Here is a 19217-nt window from a genome sequence, read left to right on the forward strand (position 1 = left end):
TCCCCGCAACGGGGTGAGCTCCCATTGCTCGGTCCCAGCTCCTGCCAACTTAGCAGTTCGAAAGCATGTCAAAGTGCAAGTAGATAAATAGATACCGCTCCGGCGGGAACGTAAACGGCGTTTCCGTGCGCTGCTCTGGTTTGCCAGAAGCGGCTTAGTCATGCTGGCCACATGACCCGGAAGCTGTACGCCGGCTCCCTCGGCCAATAAAGTGAGCGCCACAACCCCAGAGTCAGTCACGACTGGACCTAACAGTCAGGGGTCCCTTGCAACCTTGCCACCGCTCCTGGACCTGTTCTGGGGTCGGGGGAAGCTCAGGCTTCCCCTGCCCCAGCTCCGTGGCTAAAAAGGAGAAGCCTGAAGCCCCCGGAGCGCAGCGCGAACTGCCACTGCACTCCAGGGGTTTCAGGCAGCTATGTGCAAGCCTTCGGAGCACAGCTCTGCGCTCCAAAGGCTTGCGGATAGCCACCTGAAGCCTGAAGCACCCGCAGCACAGCGCGAACTGCCGCTGCACTCAGGGGGCTTCAGGCAGCTATCCGCAAGCCTTCAGAGAGCAGGGGGAGTTCTCGCGGCTGCCTGAAGCCTGGAGAGCACACCGATCCCTCTTGCTCTCCAGGCTTCGCTTTGCTGGAGAGGCGCTGCAAAGTTTTCCCTCTCTGCACAGCGCCCCTTCAGCGAAGCGGGAGGAGAAATGGAAGGGGCTCTGTTTCTCCTGCCGCTTCGCTGAAGGGGCGCTGAGCAGAGAGGGGGAGAATTTCCCCCCCTGTTTTCTCCCTCCTATGGTCGGGTGCGTCCTATGGTCCGGTGAATCCTATAGACAGAAAAATATGGTGAATGGGCAAGGAGCGGATCTGAGGGAAGCCCACTGTTGGCTCCATCTGCTCTGCCATCTGGCACAGCCCATGTCCCAGCCTGCATCCTCATTAGCCAAAGCCAAGTACAGGCTAGGATACAGTTCCTGATAGGCGGAAGGGGCTTAAGCCCCCACTGCCTATCAGGAAGGGGACCGCTGTTCCAGTTCCCTCATGGGGAGCCGGGTGAAGCCTCTGCCATCTTGCAATGCTTCCTCACCAAAAGGGGTAAGCGGACTTGTGTTCAAATTCTGCTTGCATTCAGTTGGGCACTGTGGGAAGAGGATGCTGGAGTAGGTGAATCGTTGGCCTGGTCCAGCAGGCTCTTCTGATGTTCAGAGGGTAGAGGGGGAGGCCCACAGCACTATGGTGTGATGAGGTTGGCCACACCAACTACCTGTTGTGTTGGGGAAGCTGGGCAGAGAACTCAGGAGAATGTTTTGTGTAAGGTTCAGTTCCACTTTGAGCCCTCACCCAATGTTTCAAGAGTCGAGAAGGTGTTGCTTAGCACCCTGTACTCAGGACCATTAAACACACCTTCTGAAGAGGGAGGGCTAAGGAAGGATCTCAGACTTCACAGGGGAGCTCCCTTTTATTGGAAAAGTGCAGCAGCACAGACTTCAGAACCTGCCACTTTCAGCCATTAGCTTTTCTCTCTAATTGTTGCTAAGTTGTGAAAGAAAAAAGCCTGCTGTGTAGCAATTTGCACATGATTAGTTCCTGGAAGTAATCCGTGAAAGACTGAGAAGTTGCTAGGATTTGACTTTTGGCTGTACCTTAGATGCCCTTTCTAAGTTAGAATCCACTGATAATGTTAATGAAACCAGACCAACTCAACCCCAAAACTCTGAACCCTGCCACTAGGGAGAGCAGGGGTGTTGCAGGAAGGACACACAGGAGCAAAGCACCTGAGATGACATCTGTAAAGAAGAGAGGGAAAGTCGATGTGGCATAGTGGTCAAGAGTATTGGATTAAAACCGTGGAGACTGGGGTTCTAGTCCCCACTCGGCCATGAAGCTCACTGGGTGACCTTGGGCCAGTCACTGTCTATCAGCCTACCCTACCTCACAGGGTTGTTGTGGGGATAGGAAAGGAAGACATAAACCCATGTATACCACATTGAGCTTCTTGGAAGAAAGGTGGGATATAAATGTAATATAATGTAGCTACATTATGGGATGCGGGTGGCACTGTGAGTTAAACCACAGAGCCTAGCGCTTGCTGATCAGAAGGTTGGCGGTTCAAATCCCCGCGACGGGGTGAGCTCCCGTTGCTCAGTCCCTGCTCCTGCCAACCTAGCAGTTTGAAAGCACGTCAAAGTGCAAGTAGATAAATAGGTACCGCTCCGGCGGGAAGGTAAACAGCGTTTCCATTTGCTGCTCTGGTTCGTCAGAAGTGGCTTAGTCATGCTGGCCACATGACCCAGAAGCTGTACACCAGCTCCCTCGGCCGATAAAGAGAGATGAGCGCCGCAACCCCAGAGTCGGCCACGACTGGACCTAGTGGCAGGGACGCGGACTTAGAAAAAATATTGGGGGGGGCCCGGGAAAGCTCATGAATAATAAATAAGCTCATGAATATGCAAATAAAGTGGCTCCGGCCCTAAATAGGGCAAGCCACGCCCCCCCAGCCAGCCGATTGGCTGGCTGGGAGGTGTGGCCAGTCGGGATTCCCCTGTTCTTGCGGGATTTCCGGCAGTGCCTTGGCAGTGGCGGTGGTGCTGCGAAGCAGCGAGGCAGGAGCCCCCACCCCCGGGGATTCCCTAATCTCGCGGGGGACGGCCGGGGCTCTCCGATTAGGGCGCGCGGCTGGCTGGCTGGCGAAGGAGCAGGTGGGGAGGAGGCGGGGGACGGCGGCGGCGCTCTGCTGGAAGGGCGCGCGCCCGAGATTATTGGGGGGGCTGAGCCCCCCCAAAAAATTTTTTGAGGGAGCTCGAGCCCCCTCAAGCCCCATGGAGTCGGCGCCTATGCCTAGTGGTCAGGGGTCCCTTTACCTTTACCTAGCTACATTATGGGGAAAGGCAACTAAAACCATTACCGGAGTTGCTAGACAACCTTTCCTAGGGAAGGTTCCTCTTTATTCCCAGATAGTGTGGTCAACCAGATCCCATTGTATGTGGGGGGGGGGGATACCCCACCCACAGAAGCATCCCAAGAGATTGTAACAGTTCCTGGTGTCTCAGAAGAGAGGATCTTAGATCAAATATTTCAGCCTTCCCCAACCTAGTAGCCCCCATAACTGTTTTGGACTACAATTCCCACCAGCCCCAGTCAATAACTGTACCCCTGTGGGTATAAGATGGACAAAAAATGTAAGTTATTAGGATTTTCTGACTTTTAGGCTTCAAGGTGAGTTGCTACCGTCTTTATGGATAGCAGCTCTGTGCCATTACAAGGCGTGTAACCTGCCAAAATCAACTTTCCCCATGTTTCTGCTTGTATAAACCCATGGAAAACCAACAGTGCCCCCTAGCAGCAGTTTGCAATATTTCATGTTCTATCAATAAGCAGACCTTTTCTTCCTTCCTTCCTCCCGCTTAGCCATCAATGGTAAACTCTATGCAAACTTGCCTGGGTTGACAATGTACGAAGGAGACTGGGTGAACTGGTACCTGCTGGGAATGGGCCAGGAAATTGACATCCACACAGTTCATTTCCACGCTGAGACCTTCCTTTATCGGGTGAGCATTTGAAGCTGTTGCTTGAATAACCTTATGACGCTATGTAATGTCAGTCTGCTGCTACAAAGCAGAGCTTTCCCATGTAATGAATCCATGCAGTGCTCTGCCCGTATATGTAGAACTGTGGGGTCAGTGTCCTTCTCAGCTTCACCCCCTCCCACGAAGTTAACATGAAAAGTTTTTGTTTAATGAAAAAGCAAGAGGTGACATGACAGGCATTTATTAAATTATACAGGGCATGGAGGAAAAGTGGACAGAGAAAAGTTTTCATAACACCAGAATTCCTGGATGCCGAGTAAAGGTGAATGTTGGGAGATTCAGGAAAATCCTTGTTTATGCAGCACACAGACTGTGGAACTCACTCCCACAGTAGGCAGTGATGGCCACCAACCTGGAAGATGACTCCAGGGACGATTGGCCAAGTTAATGGAGGAGAGGGCTATCAATGGCTATTGACCACAGCGGCTGTGCTCTGCCTCCATAGTTCTGGAGGCAGCCATGCTTCTGAATACTGGATGCTGGAAATAAAGGAAGGGAGAGTGGCTCTTGTGCTCGGCTCCTCCTTGCAGGTTCCCCACAGTGGTTGGCCACTGTGAGAACAAGGTGCTGGACTAGATGGGCCATGGGCCTGATGCAGCTGTAGGCTCTTACGTTCTTATGACAATCCCTGTGTTGCTTCTAGAGGCAACTAATGAGATACTTACCTTTTTTATTTTTAAGCGGGGGGAACGACAACCTTTTTTATTTTATTTTTCAAATCCTACATTTATACCCCAAGGTGGCATACATTGTTCTCCCCCTCCTGATTTTATCCTCACAACAACCTTGTAGTGTAGGTTAGGCTGGGAGGCAATGACTGGCCCCCAAAGTCACACTCAGTGAGCTTAATGCCAAGTGGGGATTTGAACCCAAATAAATGCAGGTGGCGCTGTGGTCTAAACCACACAGCCTAGGGCTTGCTGATCAGAAGGTTGGCGGTTCGAATCCCCGCGACAGGGTGAGATCCCGTTGTTCGGTCCCAGCTCCTGCCAACCTAGCAGTTCGAAAGCACGTCAAAGTGCAAGTAGATAAATAGGTACCACTCTGGCGGGAAGGTAAATGGCATTTTTGTGCACTGCTCTGGTTCGCCAGAAGCGGCTTAGCTGGCCACATGACCCAGAAGCTGTCTGCGCACAAATGCCGGCTCCCTTGGCCAATATAGCAAGATGAGATAAGTTGAGTCGTCTGCAACTGAACTTAAAGGTCAGGGGTCCCTTTAAAGGTAAAGTGACCCTGACCATTAGGTCCAGTCATGGCCGACTCAGGGGTTGCAGCGCTCATCTCACTTTATTGGCCGAGGGAGCCGGCGTACAGCTTCCGGGTCACGTGGCCAGCATGACTAAGCCACTTCTGGCAAACCAGACCAATGCACGGAAACGGCGTTTACCTTCCCGCCGGAGCGGTACCTATTTATCTACTTGCACTTTGACATGCTTTCAAACTGCTAGGTTGGCAGGAGCAGGGACTGAACAACAGGAGCTCACCCCGTCGCGGGGATTCGAACCACCGACCTTCTGATCAGCAGGTCCTTGGCTCAGTGGTTTAACCCACAGCGCCACCTGCGTCCCAGGGGTCCCTTTACCTTTACCTAAAAATCAACAAGACTGCAGAATAAATGTACTTTAAAAAAACACACACACCAAAACAACTTACCTTATAGGTAGAAGTCACATGATTCGACTTTCCTGGCCCAGCAACCCAGCTCTTCTTGATGCAGGCAGTAGCTTTGCAGGGGCAGCCCTCCCTGTTCCAAAGTAATGTTTGCTCTCTGGGTTCTCCCCACATGACAGAGTGGCAAGACGTACAGAGCAGATGTGGCGGACCTCTTCCCCGGGACCTTTGAAGTGGTGGAGATGCTGGTTGGCAATCCTGGAACATGGCTGCTTCATTGCCATGTGGCCGATCACATCCATGCTGGAATGGAAACCCTCTTCACAGTCTTTCCTAAGCATGGTAAGGAGAGAGCAGGTTGGTTTTTATCAACATCATTATCATTATATCATTACCATTACCATTATTTTATTTAGAGCCTTTGTCACGGTTGTACCTAGGGGCTGGTTAGGTTGCCCCCACCAAGGGTGCAGGTCCGGGGTGGGGGGTGGGGAAGGACACACAAAAATTGAGCCTCTCCACTCTGGCACCGAGTGGCTAGAAACCCGCCTTGCCTGTCCATGCACTCAGACGGATGGACTGATGGAAGAACAGGAGGAGGAAAAGCAGAGCAGAGCCAAGGACGAAGTCACAAGAGGAGTGCAAAAGCACAGTTAAGCCATAGAAATCTCTCCCACAGGCGGCAGTTGATGCCAAGCAACCTAGATTGCCTTGAAAGATTATTAGACAAATTCGTGGAAGAGGAGAGGGCTATTGATGGCTATGCTCTGCCCTCTACAGTCGGAGGGAGGAAATGCTTCTGAAAACCAGTTGCTGGAACTCACAGGAGGGGAGGGTGCTCTTGGGGTTGAATCCTGCTTGCAGGTTTCCCACAGGCATCTGGTTGGCCACTATGTGAACAGGATGCCGGACTAGATGGGGCCATTGGCCTGATCCAGCAGGCTATTCTTGTGTTCTTAATATTAGAATGTGGTGCTACAGACACCCATTTTATCTGGCTTGAACACAGGGATCTCTTGTGCTTATTTGTTTTGTCTCATTTCTTACCCACCCTTCACCACTGGGTCAGAGGGTGGGTAAAATATGCACTTACAAAACAAATGAAACAGTTTGCAGCCCAAGAAGGAAGTGTAAAAACTATTTAAAACAATGTAAACATTTAAAAACAGTTCCCCCATAAAAATATTTCCAGTACAGTGTCCCAGTGCTTGGGAAGGGCCACAGTTTGGTGCTTAGAAGATCTTCTTTGAATGCAGAAGGTCCCAGATTCAGTCCCCAGCATCTCTAGGTAGGACTGGGAGTTGTCCCCTGCCTGAAACCTTAGAGATCTTTTCCCAGCAACTGTTACATTGGATGGACGTCATTCGTCTAAGTAGAACACAGCTTCCTATGCCATCCTTTTGTGCTTCCCATTAGCTTCCTACTAAATTGTGTACTTTCTTTTCAGATTCAGTGCTTCTGAAGACCAATTCCTATACAGGTATGGCTGTCATTGCATCTCAGGTTTATACCCCTTTTGAGCATTCTTGAATAAGGACAATTCCCGGTGTCAAGCCTAGCAAGGCACCCTTTTTGTCCACCATTATTCTCCTTTCATTCCTCAAGTTCACCCAATGGTCCAGTGCTGCTGGCTCCCTGCAAACCCCATGCACTGCACAGGGTTGATCAGGTTACCATTTGGGTTCCTTCCAATTCCATGATTCTGTGAGTGCAAACTGGGAGTCAGTGTTCTCTGTGTGCACTCTACCCAGCTCCCTTCTTCCATAACCATTGCAAATTATCTTGTCAGCTTTAACCATGGTTTGCTGTTACAGTGAGGGGGGGGAGTATTTGATCCCCTGCTAACTTTGCCTGTTTGGCCTCTGACGAAGAAATGACCAGTCCATAATTTTAATGGTAGGTTTATTGTAGGTGTGAGAGACAGAATAACATCAGGAAAGCCCCCAGAAACCAAGAAGACAAAAGTCAGAGATTGATGTGCAGGGGATCAAATACTTTCCCCCCGTCACTGTACATCTTCACTGACTCTGACTAGCTAATGCTAGGAAAATTCCCTCTTAGCCATGGTTTGCAAACTATGTTGAGACTTAAGATGGAATCCCATGGCAATCTGAGTTGCAGAGGTCTGGTTGTGGCCTGGATATATACTACAGGGATAGACCTGAGTGAAGCCAGGCCTGTTGCCACAACCTCTGTCTCACACACAGCCTCCTAACTGGCCCATTTGAAAGGGTTTGGGTGCCAAGCCACATGGCCAAGGGGGGGAGGTTCTAACATCCCCCAGTGGTCGTGCTGTGCCGAAGATGGCCCACACATTGGGCCGTGGCTGCACCAGGCTGCAAACTGCTGCTTCCCAGGTAAGCAGCCATTAACCTTGTCAGCTTTAGCCACAGTTTGCTATTACATCTTCACTGACTAACTGCATCTAATGCTAGGAAGATTCCCTCTTAGCCATGGTTTGCAAACAGTGTTCAAACTCTGGTTAAGATGGAAGCCCAGTTAGCCGTTGTGATGGCTGACATCTGTGGAAACATAACACCCCATGGAATTCAAATTGTAATACAATACAATAATTAATAAATAAATAATTTCCAGCGATCGAAGTGGTCAAGTGGGCTAAGGACTGGTTCCAAGTTGTTCCAAGTTCTTTGCATGGTACAAGTAACAGGTTGAACTTTTCCTGGTAATGAAAAAGATTCCTCTACTAGCCTTATTGCTCATCTAGCTATCTAACTGTGTGGAGGTTTTGCAGACTTAGTACCTGTTTTTCCTTGGAAAATGTGAATTTGCCCTTAAACTGAAAAGACAGCAGAGTGGTTGTTTGCTGCTGTCATTCTGTACTGTTAACTTCCGTTAATGCAATCTCATTTCCTCCCCACCCGCCCACAAAAAGTGACCTTTCATCATCCATTTGTCCTCAGAGACACCTCCTGAAGATGAAGACAATGGCCATCACTTTGTTTTGTTCGGGTCAAAACTGGCACATAGCCAAGTAGAGGCGACCATTATTTTCCTTGCCGTCACCGGTGTCTTGCTGTTCCTCATTGCCTGCACCTTTCTGGGAGTGATAATTTACCTGCAGAGACAAAAGAGGCTGAGACGCAACAGGAGGTCCATACTAGACGAAGGGTTCAAGCTTATGTCTACAAAAAAGCACTAACATCTGGAGAAGAGTGGCGGAGGTTTTTGTGGCCTTTGAGCTGCGTGCAAGGAGGAAGTGCCTTGAAATGCCTTTTGCAAAATAAAAATGAAAATAAATCACTTTGGGAGCTATGTTTCAAAACCACCCGTGATGTTGTCCTCTTAGGGAAAATAAAAAAGGAAACATCTCCAAATGCCACCCAGTGCCTAATTTTCTACTTTTTATTCAGGACTCAAAGTAAGCCACAATAAGTTTAATCAGGCACATTTATACAATAATCCTGTAATCCTCCAGAACTTGGGGAGTCAGCTGACAAGCAAGGATCAATCCGGAGCAATTTTTCAAATTATAAGAAAGGAGATTGCGCTATACATCAGGAAGAGCTCTGCAGCAGCAGAACAGACACCCTTGGAAGGCATTGGACTCCCCTTCATTGGGTTTTTTAGAGAGAGGCTGGATGGCCATCTGTTTGGGACCCTTTAGCTGTGATTCCTGCATTGCAGTGGGTTGGACTACATGACCCTTGGAGTCCCATCCAACTCTATAATTCTATGATTCTGTGGATCAAAGCTCCTGGATCTGCAGCATTCCCTTGGTCTTTTTTTTGCTCAGGGAAGCCACCCATCCTGCTGCTCTCTCTCCTTCTGCTCCTATTTGGGTTTTTTCAGACAGTCTGCTGGGCTACTATCTGCTCCAGCAGGCCTAACTGACCTTATCAGCCAACTGAAGAGAAACAACATGTGTGGGGAGGAATCTTCCCAGGGAAGCATAGGGGAGGAGGGAGCAAATACTCCATGGGACTGTTTTCTCTATGGGACTGTTTTCTAACGGCAAATTCTTTTCCCTGCTTTGATCTGCTTCTATCTCCTCCCATCCCTTCATGAACAGAAAGTAAAAACAAGGAAATCATACAGTGTGACTTCTGTTTGTCTCTGCTGGGGAAAAAGAGGTGATTTTTCCTAATTGGCCATTGCAGTAAAATAGTCATGACTGCTAATTAAATGAAATGGAGGAATCAGTGTTTGATGGCTTGTGATTGTATAAACATTAGATGGGGCAAATGAGTGAAGGTACACATTAATTTGCTGTTCTAAGTAGCAGGAGGCTTGCAATTTGTAAGCTCTGTTCACCCCCATCCAGACAGGGCTTGAGGCAGAAAGTGGGCAGAATAGCAGCAGTGACTCTATGTGAAGTAGGCTACCTTCCAGCCACACAGAAGCCAGAAGCTTCCACACACACACACACACACACACACACATACACATACACACACCCCTCCATCCAAGCAAAGAAGAGGTATTAGCACAGCTGAGGCTGAGTGCCTCTTGGAACAGGCGCTCTGATCCCTGTTCTCTGTTCAGAGTCCTGAAAGTCTTGTTTCTTGGCTGCTTCCCCCCACTTCTTAACTTTATTTTTCAGTTTCCATATATATAACAATTCCCTTATACCACCACCCAACAAGAAACATCCCATGAATATGCAATGTACAGTCAAACATTATGTTTGCAATTAGTTTAAAATTGATTGCATCAGTTAGTTGTCTTCTACTCTCCATATTGATCCAGAGTTGAGTCCTGCTCATTATTTTCCTTTCCTTCAAGAGATTTCTTGCAGGATCTACATACTCTCATTGGCTTTGCCTTGCCAGAACTGATCCATCACTGGCAGCTGAGCTTGTGAATGGATCCCAACTTTGTATTCCAAGTGATGTGTAGAACTCTCCTCTACCTGTGATGCTGTTAGATATACCATTTCCCATTCAAACATGCAACAAGAAAATGTCGCAAAAGGGCTTGATCTTTCAGCAAAGAGGCAAGGGGCACCAAATTTTGGCACCGCACAGGGTGCCACTGAAATTTGAGACCCCCAGTTCCTCCACTGGTATCAGGCTATTATGTACTTATATCCTCCTCGAAAGGAATTGGGTCTTCAGGCACTGCTGCCATTTGTCAGAATGGACAAGATAGATAGAAACTTTATTTGCATTAGCCACTAGCCATAGTGATAAGATAAAATATACTGGGGATAGAGTTAAACAGTTGACTATACAAAATACGTTCTGGAGTTTTACATCAATACAAATGACAAAACTGATACATGATCCTTTAGCCACAGACCAAACATGTGAGCCAATAGGCTTTCTTTTGATTTTTTTTAAAAAATGCTGGGCAGTGACCTGTCAGGAGTAAGCATAGACCAATGTTATCAAATAGTATGGGAAATAGCCTTATTAGAAAAAACTAACCAACAAACTGAAACTGACACAAGGACAAATAGAAGAAGACGCCTTCACCCCTGTATGGTTACCCTTTATCACATACAGAACCCAACAAGACAACAAGAACCCGCCAACACCATGTGAATCAGCATGGCTAACCAGATCCAAACACACACACACACACACACACACACACACACACACACCACTCATACATGAAAACAAAGTTCACCACAGTCAATCACAAACAAACAACCACACCCTAGGCCAACCCCAACCCCTCTCACCACCAAAGGAATACAGGCAAATAGTAAAGAGAACCCACACAAGTGACGCTGACATAAAACCCCACACATACACTACGTGAAACAGAAGCCATGCCCCCCTCCACCTCTTTCCCCGCTTTTCTTCCTAATGTAACACTAATGTCTCAACAAATGTAACTGATCTGTAGAAAACGTAACTTGGGAAAAGAGACATTGCACATAATTTTGTAAACCAAGAAATCATATATATATATATATATATATATATATATATATATATATATATATATGCTTTCGTAGATTTTCACGGGTACAGGAATGCAGGTTTTGGTGTCTTCGGGTGTCTTCCCGTGTAAGAGTTGGGGTGTCTAGGCGAAGCCATCGAGATGTGAATCAGCATGGCTAACCATGGAAGCCATCGAGATAGAGAAACACCCTCACAACATGAACAAGCGTGACGACACGTCCCGCCTGCCAGACATCTGGAAATTAGCCCTCCCCACAAAAACCGACACCAGAACCAGAGACACACAGAACGCCATCTCCAATCAACCACACCAGACCCAAACCCAGACCCTCTCCACAGATAAAGTACAGACACCATCCAGTAGCCAAACCATAGTGGCACCTCCGGATGCTGCACCCCCCTGCAATCCCTACACAGATCTGGCTGGCACAGGGCACAAAACCACAGCTCGCCCCTATACACGAAGCCAAGCCAGAGCACAACTAAGTGCAGTACAGCCATCTTCTCAGAAAAACTCTTCACAAGCTCAAGAGGTCAAGACACGAAAGCTTTAGCAACTAATCCACACCTAATGACCCTCCTAAGTGGTACTCAGAATATCACTCAAGAAATCACTCAAGATATCCCTCAAGTAATTAAGGAACAAAAGAAGAAAAGGCACACTAACCTGGGAACTCCCTCTCTGCCCAGAACGTTGGAGGCTATACACCACACCCCCTCAACAGTATTTATAGGAACTCAAACACTGAGATCCTGCTCTGTTCTAGTAACAAGAAGCCGAAAGCACCAGCCTGAAGATGACGAGTGAGACCTCGTCGAAACGTCGCCTAGACACCCCAACTCTTACACGGGAAGACACCCGAAGACACCAAAACCTGCATATATATATATATATATATATATTAAAAATAGCTGAGCAATGTTAAAAAAATTAATCAAATATTAGATCTTATTCTAATTGTACCTGCTAAATGTTTTGCAGTTTTTGCTGTCACCTGGATATTTTGAGCTGTCAGAAGAAAAGACATAGTGGCAATGGTTGAGTAACCTGGTATAGTAGAGGGGTAATAACCTCACTCCTCAAATCTTTATAAAGAATATCATCTAGCAGTACATGAGCTACTGATTCAATACTGCCATCTCCACATGGACATAAATGCTTTTTCAGTGGAATTTTTTTAAACCGACCCTGCAGAACAGCGGAATGCAGTATGTTCAGTCTTGCATAAGTGAAAGCACATCTGTATTTTGGGACTGTTAAATTTTGCAAGTAGGGTGCCAATGTGTCAAGAAGACTAGGTGGGAAATAATCATACCATGGACAAAATTTCCTTTACCGTGGCCAAATTAATCTGTCATTCGATATATAAAGTGCTGTCTAATTAAATTATCTGCTTTGCAGAAGCCCAATGATAATAACTGTTGTGATGAACCAGAGGAGTAAAGCTTTTGGATGACAATTTTAGTCCAGTTGCTCTTGTGACAGTCTTGCAATACTAGAGGTAGTAGACCAGTGGGGGTTAAATTCAGCCAAAGCCAATAATTAAATGTCCTGTGCCAAATCTGTAATTCAACAAGTTCTCTGCACCGACTGCCAAGGAATTTGACGTGCATGAGTTTAGCCATGGACTTGCCCTGGTCTGGCCACCACAAACTCTTGTGTAAAAGAGAAATTTGTTTTGGAAAGTAGTTTGAAAGAAAATTTCAGTCAGGAACTGGAGCACAAAGGTCTTCTGTAGAAATAATTAATATAATGGTGTTTACTTGATGAGCACAGCACTGTGTACTGAAATGTTCCTAAGCATACATCTACACCATTTTCACATTCACACATCATTCAAAACCAGTATTAGAATAAATCCTTTTAGCATCTGATTAAATCCTCTTTGGTAATGGAGGGACAGCCTGGAGAGAGAGGGACCTGATCAGCTCATAAATATGGATCCGGATTCTGCAAGACAACATGGGAAACAGTCTATAACTGGCCGCTAATTCAGTTACCAGCCAAAGGAAGAAAAGGGGGGGGACTGGATGGTTTTGTTGCTATATAATTAAAATGTTTTTTTTGGGGGGGGTGGCTGGGGCAGAAGTTACGTACATAAATGATACAGAAAACCCTGTAAACATCAGCCTCACCATTTAATAAAGTCCTCTGGGTGCTGGAGTGGAAAGCCTTAGCCATTTGATAAAAATAGTTTTATCAAATGGATATTAGCATTTGATGGGCTCAATTATCCACATTTACTAGCTGGCCAGAGAATCGGTTCCACTGGATTTCCATTTTTCACAGAAGCAAGCAATTCATTATGCTGCAGGTGTCCTATGAACTGTATATACAAAACCAAAGGCTGGGTTGCTGAGTGCTTCTTTATACATGAAAGAGCTGCATTGGATGAGCAACCTTTATATCAACAAACAGGCCCCTTCATCTGCAGTCAAACATTCTGAATCCAGAAGTTCATTAGAGAAGCAAGGTTATCTCACCACAAGGTAAAATAGTGGAAGGGGGAACCAGAAATGACTTACACTCTGGCTCATCAGACCCATACTGACCTTCTCTGACACATCCCACTTTTTGGGGATTCTGGCGTCTCCATTGCTGCCATTAAACACACAGTAGAATCCTGACTGCTCCTACAAAGGAGTTTTCAGTTCCAGGAGTTTCTGTGGCAAGGCTCCCTCCATACACACATAGGCCCCCTGGGCCAATTTGAACCAACAAGACCATCATATACCTTAGCTGTATATTCCTGCATTGCAGGGAAATGACCCTTTGGGTGCTTTCCAACTCTACTATGATCTGAGAGCATTAAAAGTAGAGCAAAGGAGTGGGGGGGTTTGTTAAGTCAATGTTCTCTTCAAACAATGCAATTCTCACCATGTTATTATTACTTTAGATTTGATTATGGTATTCCACACTGAGAGTAGACCCACTAGGCTTAATGAAACCAAGTTAGTCACACCCAGTAACTTCAATGCATCTCCTCTGAGTAGGACTAGCGTCAAGTATCACCCTATTGTTTTTCAATTTATCTGTCATTTACTGCCCTGGGATTTCAATCAAGGGCCACAGCAGACTTAGAGGGTGTACACTACTGCAATACCTGTAAATTGTTACCTATCCCTTTCTGGTCAGAGAGAGATGGATGATATTGCTCACTACGGATTACTGGTATATGTTGTTGTGATAATTTAGATTTCCTGGGGTGGGCTGAAACAATTTTAAAATTACAATATAAAAATAAGTTGAAACAAATTGCTGTAACATGGTATGTTTAAGTTGTTGCATTGCAACCATTTGACTCTATTCTCTTGACTGTAATTTGCACGGAAATGTATTAATTGTTTTGGTGGATTTTTTTGTCTTGACTGTTGCTGAAGGATCTCCAGCTATTTAGTGTCTGTGGTGACACACAGCCTGTGCTTGACCATCTCTTTAGTTATGCAAAGGCCTATTCTCCCAACAAAAGTAAAACTGCTAAGTCAGGGATCACTAAACCTTTGGGGCCCATAGTCCCATTTGCAAACTGGAGAGCCAACGGTGGGCACCACACTCAACACACCTTGAGAGGGCATCTATGAGGTAAGACGGTCCCACAGATAAACAGTTGTTAAGGTTGCTAAGGACTTTGTATACTAATAGTAAAACTTTGAACTTGCTCCAGTAGCAAATCGACAACCAGAGCAGCACTCTGAGCAGGGGGTTATATGCCAACAAGGCCTAACTCCACTAAACAATCATGGTGCAGCATTTTGCACTAACTGCAGCTTCTAGATCAAGCACAAGTGAAAACTCCTATAGAGCGCATTGCAGTAATCCAGTCTTGCCATAACCAATGCATGAACTAGGGGGGTATTGGGTGATGACCAGTGGCGTTTAGCAAATGAATCTGACTGAGTGATTCATCGTCTACATCATGTCAATGCAGGATGTCACTCACTTTGGACATGTGCTGTGGATTTTGTTCAATTAACTATACCAGCTGTGATGTTTAAGTCACCTTTATTTCAGTCAAAGCAGCAGCCTCTGGGGAATGAATTCAGAAGGCCTCCAAGAGCAGGTTAAATTTTATAAGCTTCCAGATTAACACATCTAAGCACATGCACACTTTCTATGTCACGTAACAGGCAGAGGTTACAATTAGGCATCTACGCAATGGCCTTATCAGAATATCAAAAGGTAGTATAATAATAATAATAATAATAATAATAATAATAATAATAATAATAATAATAATATATCTCACCCTTCCCTGCCAAGACCAGGCTCAGGGCGGCTAACATCAAAATATATAATACATTAAAATATGAAATCAAACAATCGATTGAAATACAGCTTAAAACCAGAATAAAATCACAGGAACAGAGGAAGAACTAGGCCATAAACTTATCCATCAATGCCAGTAAATTCCTTCACACATCTTCATAGAAATCTTGGCTCTTTTTACAACACTGACTCCCGAACATCCTTCTAACACTTTCTTTTACTGCCCATACATCGTAGACTATCTGTCAATGTATGTATATACCGATCATTTCCCCACTACACTTGCATCAACTTTTCGAAGTCCTTTGGCCAAAGGAACTACCTATGGGTCTTGCTAGTGGTACTTTGCACCTTGGTGCATAAAAGAAGACACATCCTTGAGAAATGTAAGTTGTGTTTTCACTTACCAAACCAGCCACATAACACTGGAAATTAGAGGAAAGGCATTCCAGGAGCAAAAGCTGTTTCTTACAGGCAGCATCTCTCATTTCACACATTTATTAAATTTGTAGCTCTAGATTGCACCCAAGATTCCTGCTGTTGATCTTCATGGAGAAAGACTGCCCATGTAGGTTCCTGTAAATGCTTCTCTGACCTGGTGCCTCTGCCCTGCACCTCCCAAAATGCCGTATCTAGGTGCCCTTCTTTGTTGCCAGGGAATAGCTTGTTGATTTGTTGAGAAGCAAAAACAGTGCAATTGTATTGCATTTATGACCTTTCAAGGAACTGAATTGCTAAATTGCATTATATTTAATGGGAATCTTTGCCTTGGAAAAGCTCATTAGTGGCCTATTAGCCTTTGTACAACCTCTGTGCCTGCCTTCAGCACTAAACAAGGATACTTCACAGGAGACTTTTCCTCCTGCTAGACACAGCTACAGCTTCTCAAAGGAGCAGCTTCATAGATTTCAGTTTTCAGCAAGATTGATTTGGGCCTATGCTGTGCAACATTAACATCTAAAACTACAGATACAGTGGTACCTCTGGTTACGAACTTAATTCGTTCCAGAGGCCCGTTCTTAACGTGAAACTGTTCTTAACCTGAGGTACCACTTTAGCTAATGGGGCCTCTCGCTGCCACCGTGAGATTTCTGTTCTCATCCTGGGGCAAAGTTCTTAACCTGAGGTACTATTTCTGGGTTAGCAGAGTTTGTAACCTGAAGTGTTTGTAACCCAAGGTACCACTGTATATAAACATTCCAAACTCTTGTTGAACATGTCAGTGATCACAGTGCAAATAGACTCTGCAACAAGTAGAGATGATCCCAACAATTTTCCCCAGCTGGGGTGTGGGAAGGAACCCTAGTTACTGGAGGAGTGTGGTGGGGGGAGGACATTTTTAGTCCTGGAAGAGAACTATGCACATATACTCCACCCAATGTAAAAGCTGGTATAAAGCCATCACGGCCTAGAACCCTCGTACCTACGGGACCACCTCTCCTGATACGCCCCACGGAGGACCTTAAGGTCCATAAATAGCAACACCCTAGTGGTCCCGGGCCCTAAGAAAGTTAGATTAGCTTCAACCAGAGCCAGGGCCTTTTCAACACTGGCTCCGGCCTGGTGGAACGCTCTGTCTCATGAGACCAGGGCCCTGCAGGATCTGATTTCTTTCCGCAGGGCCTGTAAGACAGAGTTGTTCTGCCTGGCCTTTGGCTTAGAATCAGTTTGATGCTCTCCCCCTCTTTCTTTCTTTTTTTCTTTCTCCTCCTGTGATGAGGCTGCATTTTAATGTTTTAATGTTTTAACGTTGTATTTAACCTTGTTTTTTAAGTTGTATTTCAATCAACTTGTTTTTATTATTGGTTGTTAGCCGCCCTGAGCCTGGCCTTGGCTGGGGAGGGCAGGGTATAAATAAATTTTATTATTATTATTATTATTATTATTATTATTATTATTATTATTATTAACCTCTAACATCAGTATTGTATCTAGGAATACCCTGAGAATACACAGTCAGTTCTTCAAGGGGAATGCAACCCCTTCAAGGCAGGTAATATACCTACACCCAGAGCACCAGAACCAAGTGCAAAAACACACCCCCATCCTGTCTGAACAAGTGAGCCACCCGATGGCCTTGCTTGTCAAACAGGCAAGGAACTTGTTGTCCTCCAGATGTTGTTGGAATGCAATGCTCATCAGCTCCAGTCTGCGTGGCCAATAGAACCAGTTTTACATTGTGTGAAATTACAGTTCTCAAACCTGCATGCATCAATGTTGCTTGACTTGCAACTTTATCTGTAATTTTTGGAAACAGAAAAACCAAATTTATTTGCTTAAAACTCCTACAGACCCTTTGGCTTCCAGTTTCTTATTGTGTCAAAAATGCATTCTGTGATAAGGTTACCAGATTATTTTTTTTTCAATTAATCCAGGGACACTTTTCAACTTCAATTGATTTTGTATGGGGACTGATTTGTAAATCCAGGGACTGTCCCCGGGAAATGGGGACGTCTGGTAACCTTATTCTGTGAGAGCATACAATTTATTATCATCTGCTTTGACAACAGCCTGTGTGAATTCTCAGATGTCAAACAATGCTGGAAATTGTACTCAGTTTATAAAGGTTTTGTTGAGTTGCCTCAGAAATGTCCCGTATAAAGGACTCAAAAGTAATAAGGCAGAATCTGAGGGACAAGAGCAAATTTCACTTTCTGTCTCTTATAAAATTCATAATTCTGAACACAATTTCAAGCCAACATGCTGTAGTCATGATGGGTCCTTGTGTTGTCTTGCTATTTGTCTGGGATTTGAATATGGATGCATGGCTCTGGCAATTTTGGTTCTCTCTGTTTCACTCCCCCCCCCCAAATCTGAAATTCAGTTCTCTACATTTCTGCAGCAATTTGTGCTTTTTAAAAAATAATAATAATAATATCCTCATGAAAATGCTTCAACATTCTCCCAATGAACATATTTTTCCATGCAGTTTTGACTAATGGACATAGTTTCTGCAGACAATCTTCCCTAATATTATTTTGTATGTTGTTTTCACTAATATATTCAATTTTATGCACCTTCCCCTAATATACCCATTTTGTAAACATTGGTTGGTTGGAGAACTGTATCTTAAAATTGAAGATCAAGATAGGAAAAAGGATGCATGTGGGAAAGTGATTGGCTGTTGGGTCAGCAACTGGGAGAGGAGCGAGAAGATTAATTATTTTGCATAGGTGGAGCCTAAGGAGAAGCAGAGGTACCTCACCAACCCCATCCTTGGACCCCTGTGGAAACTTGAAGGAAAGGTTCATTTTTCAAAATCAAATGATAAATAAATAAAAATCTTAAAATAAGCCTGCAATCCTAAGCATGCTTGCTTCAAATTTAAACCCTCCTTCTCCAGCTGGTGTCCTCCAGATGTTTTGGGCTACAACTCCCATCAGCCATGGCCTTATATTGTCTGTCTGGCAGGGGCTGATGGGAGTTGTAGTCCAAAACAGGCACCAGGTTGCAGAAGGCTGGATCAGACAACCAAAATCAATAGGACTTCGGAGGAAATATGTTTAGGTCTGGAAGCATTAAGTATCTTTTTTCAGATTTTTGACATATGGGACAAAGCTCCCCTCCAACACTGAAAAACTTTGCCCTTTTTAATGCCCCCTCATAATATATTTTTTTTAATTTACTTTTAAATATTCTAAAATTACTTTATGTTAAAAATACTGTTATCAGTTTGGAGGGTCAATATGGATGATATCTTTGGGTCCAAACCTGTGATCCTGTGTATGTGCCATTAAGAGTCTATGAGAAGAAGCCTACTGAACCAGCAAAACCAGGTGTAGTTGGGACACCCCCCGCAAAAAACTTATGTATTAATAGGTGATGAAGAAAAGTTTTTTGTATGGGCCAAAAGCAGTTCCTTTTATTATTACTATCATTTATTAATTTTTTGTAC

General features: G+C 45.2%; 1 protein-coding gene across 3 annotated transcripts in view; it reads left to right on the top strand.

Annotated features, from left to right (window-relative positions):
• Window positions 1-8443, top strand: part of HEPH (hephaestin) — a 49169-nt gene extending 40726 nt beyond the window's left edge. For all 3 annotated transcript variants that reach the window (XM_081178678.1, XM_081178680.1, XM_081178679.1), the window contains exons 18-21: window positions 3393-3532; window positions 5362-5524; window positions 6630-6662; window positions 8104-8443. In XM_081178678.1, coding sequence (XP_081034804.1) covers window positions 3393-3532; window positions 5362-5524; window positions 6630-6662; window positions 8104-8342 — 575 coding nt within the window. In that variant the 3' untranslated portion in view covers window positions 8343-8443. The remainder of the gene's footprint in view (window positions 1-3392; window positions 3533-5361; window positions 5525-6629; window positions 6663-8103) is intronic.
• Window positions 8444-19217: the final 10774 nt, after the last annotated feature.

This window comes from Podarcis bocagei, assembly GCF_964188305.1.
Source record: "Podarcis bocagei genome assembly, chromosome: Z".
NCBI classification, from domain to species: domain Eukaryota; kingdom Metazoa; phylum Chordata; class Lepidosauria; order Squamata; family Lacertidae; genus Podarcis; species Podarcis bocagei.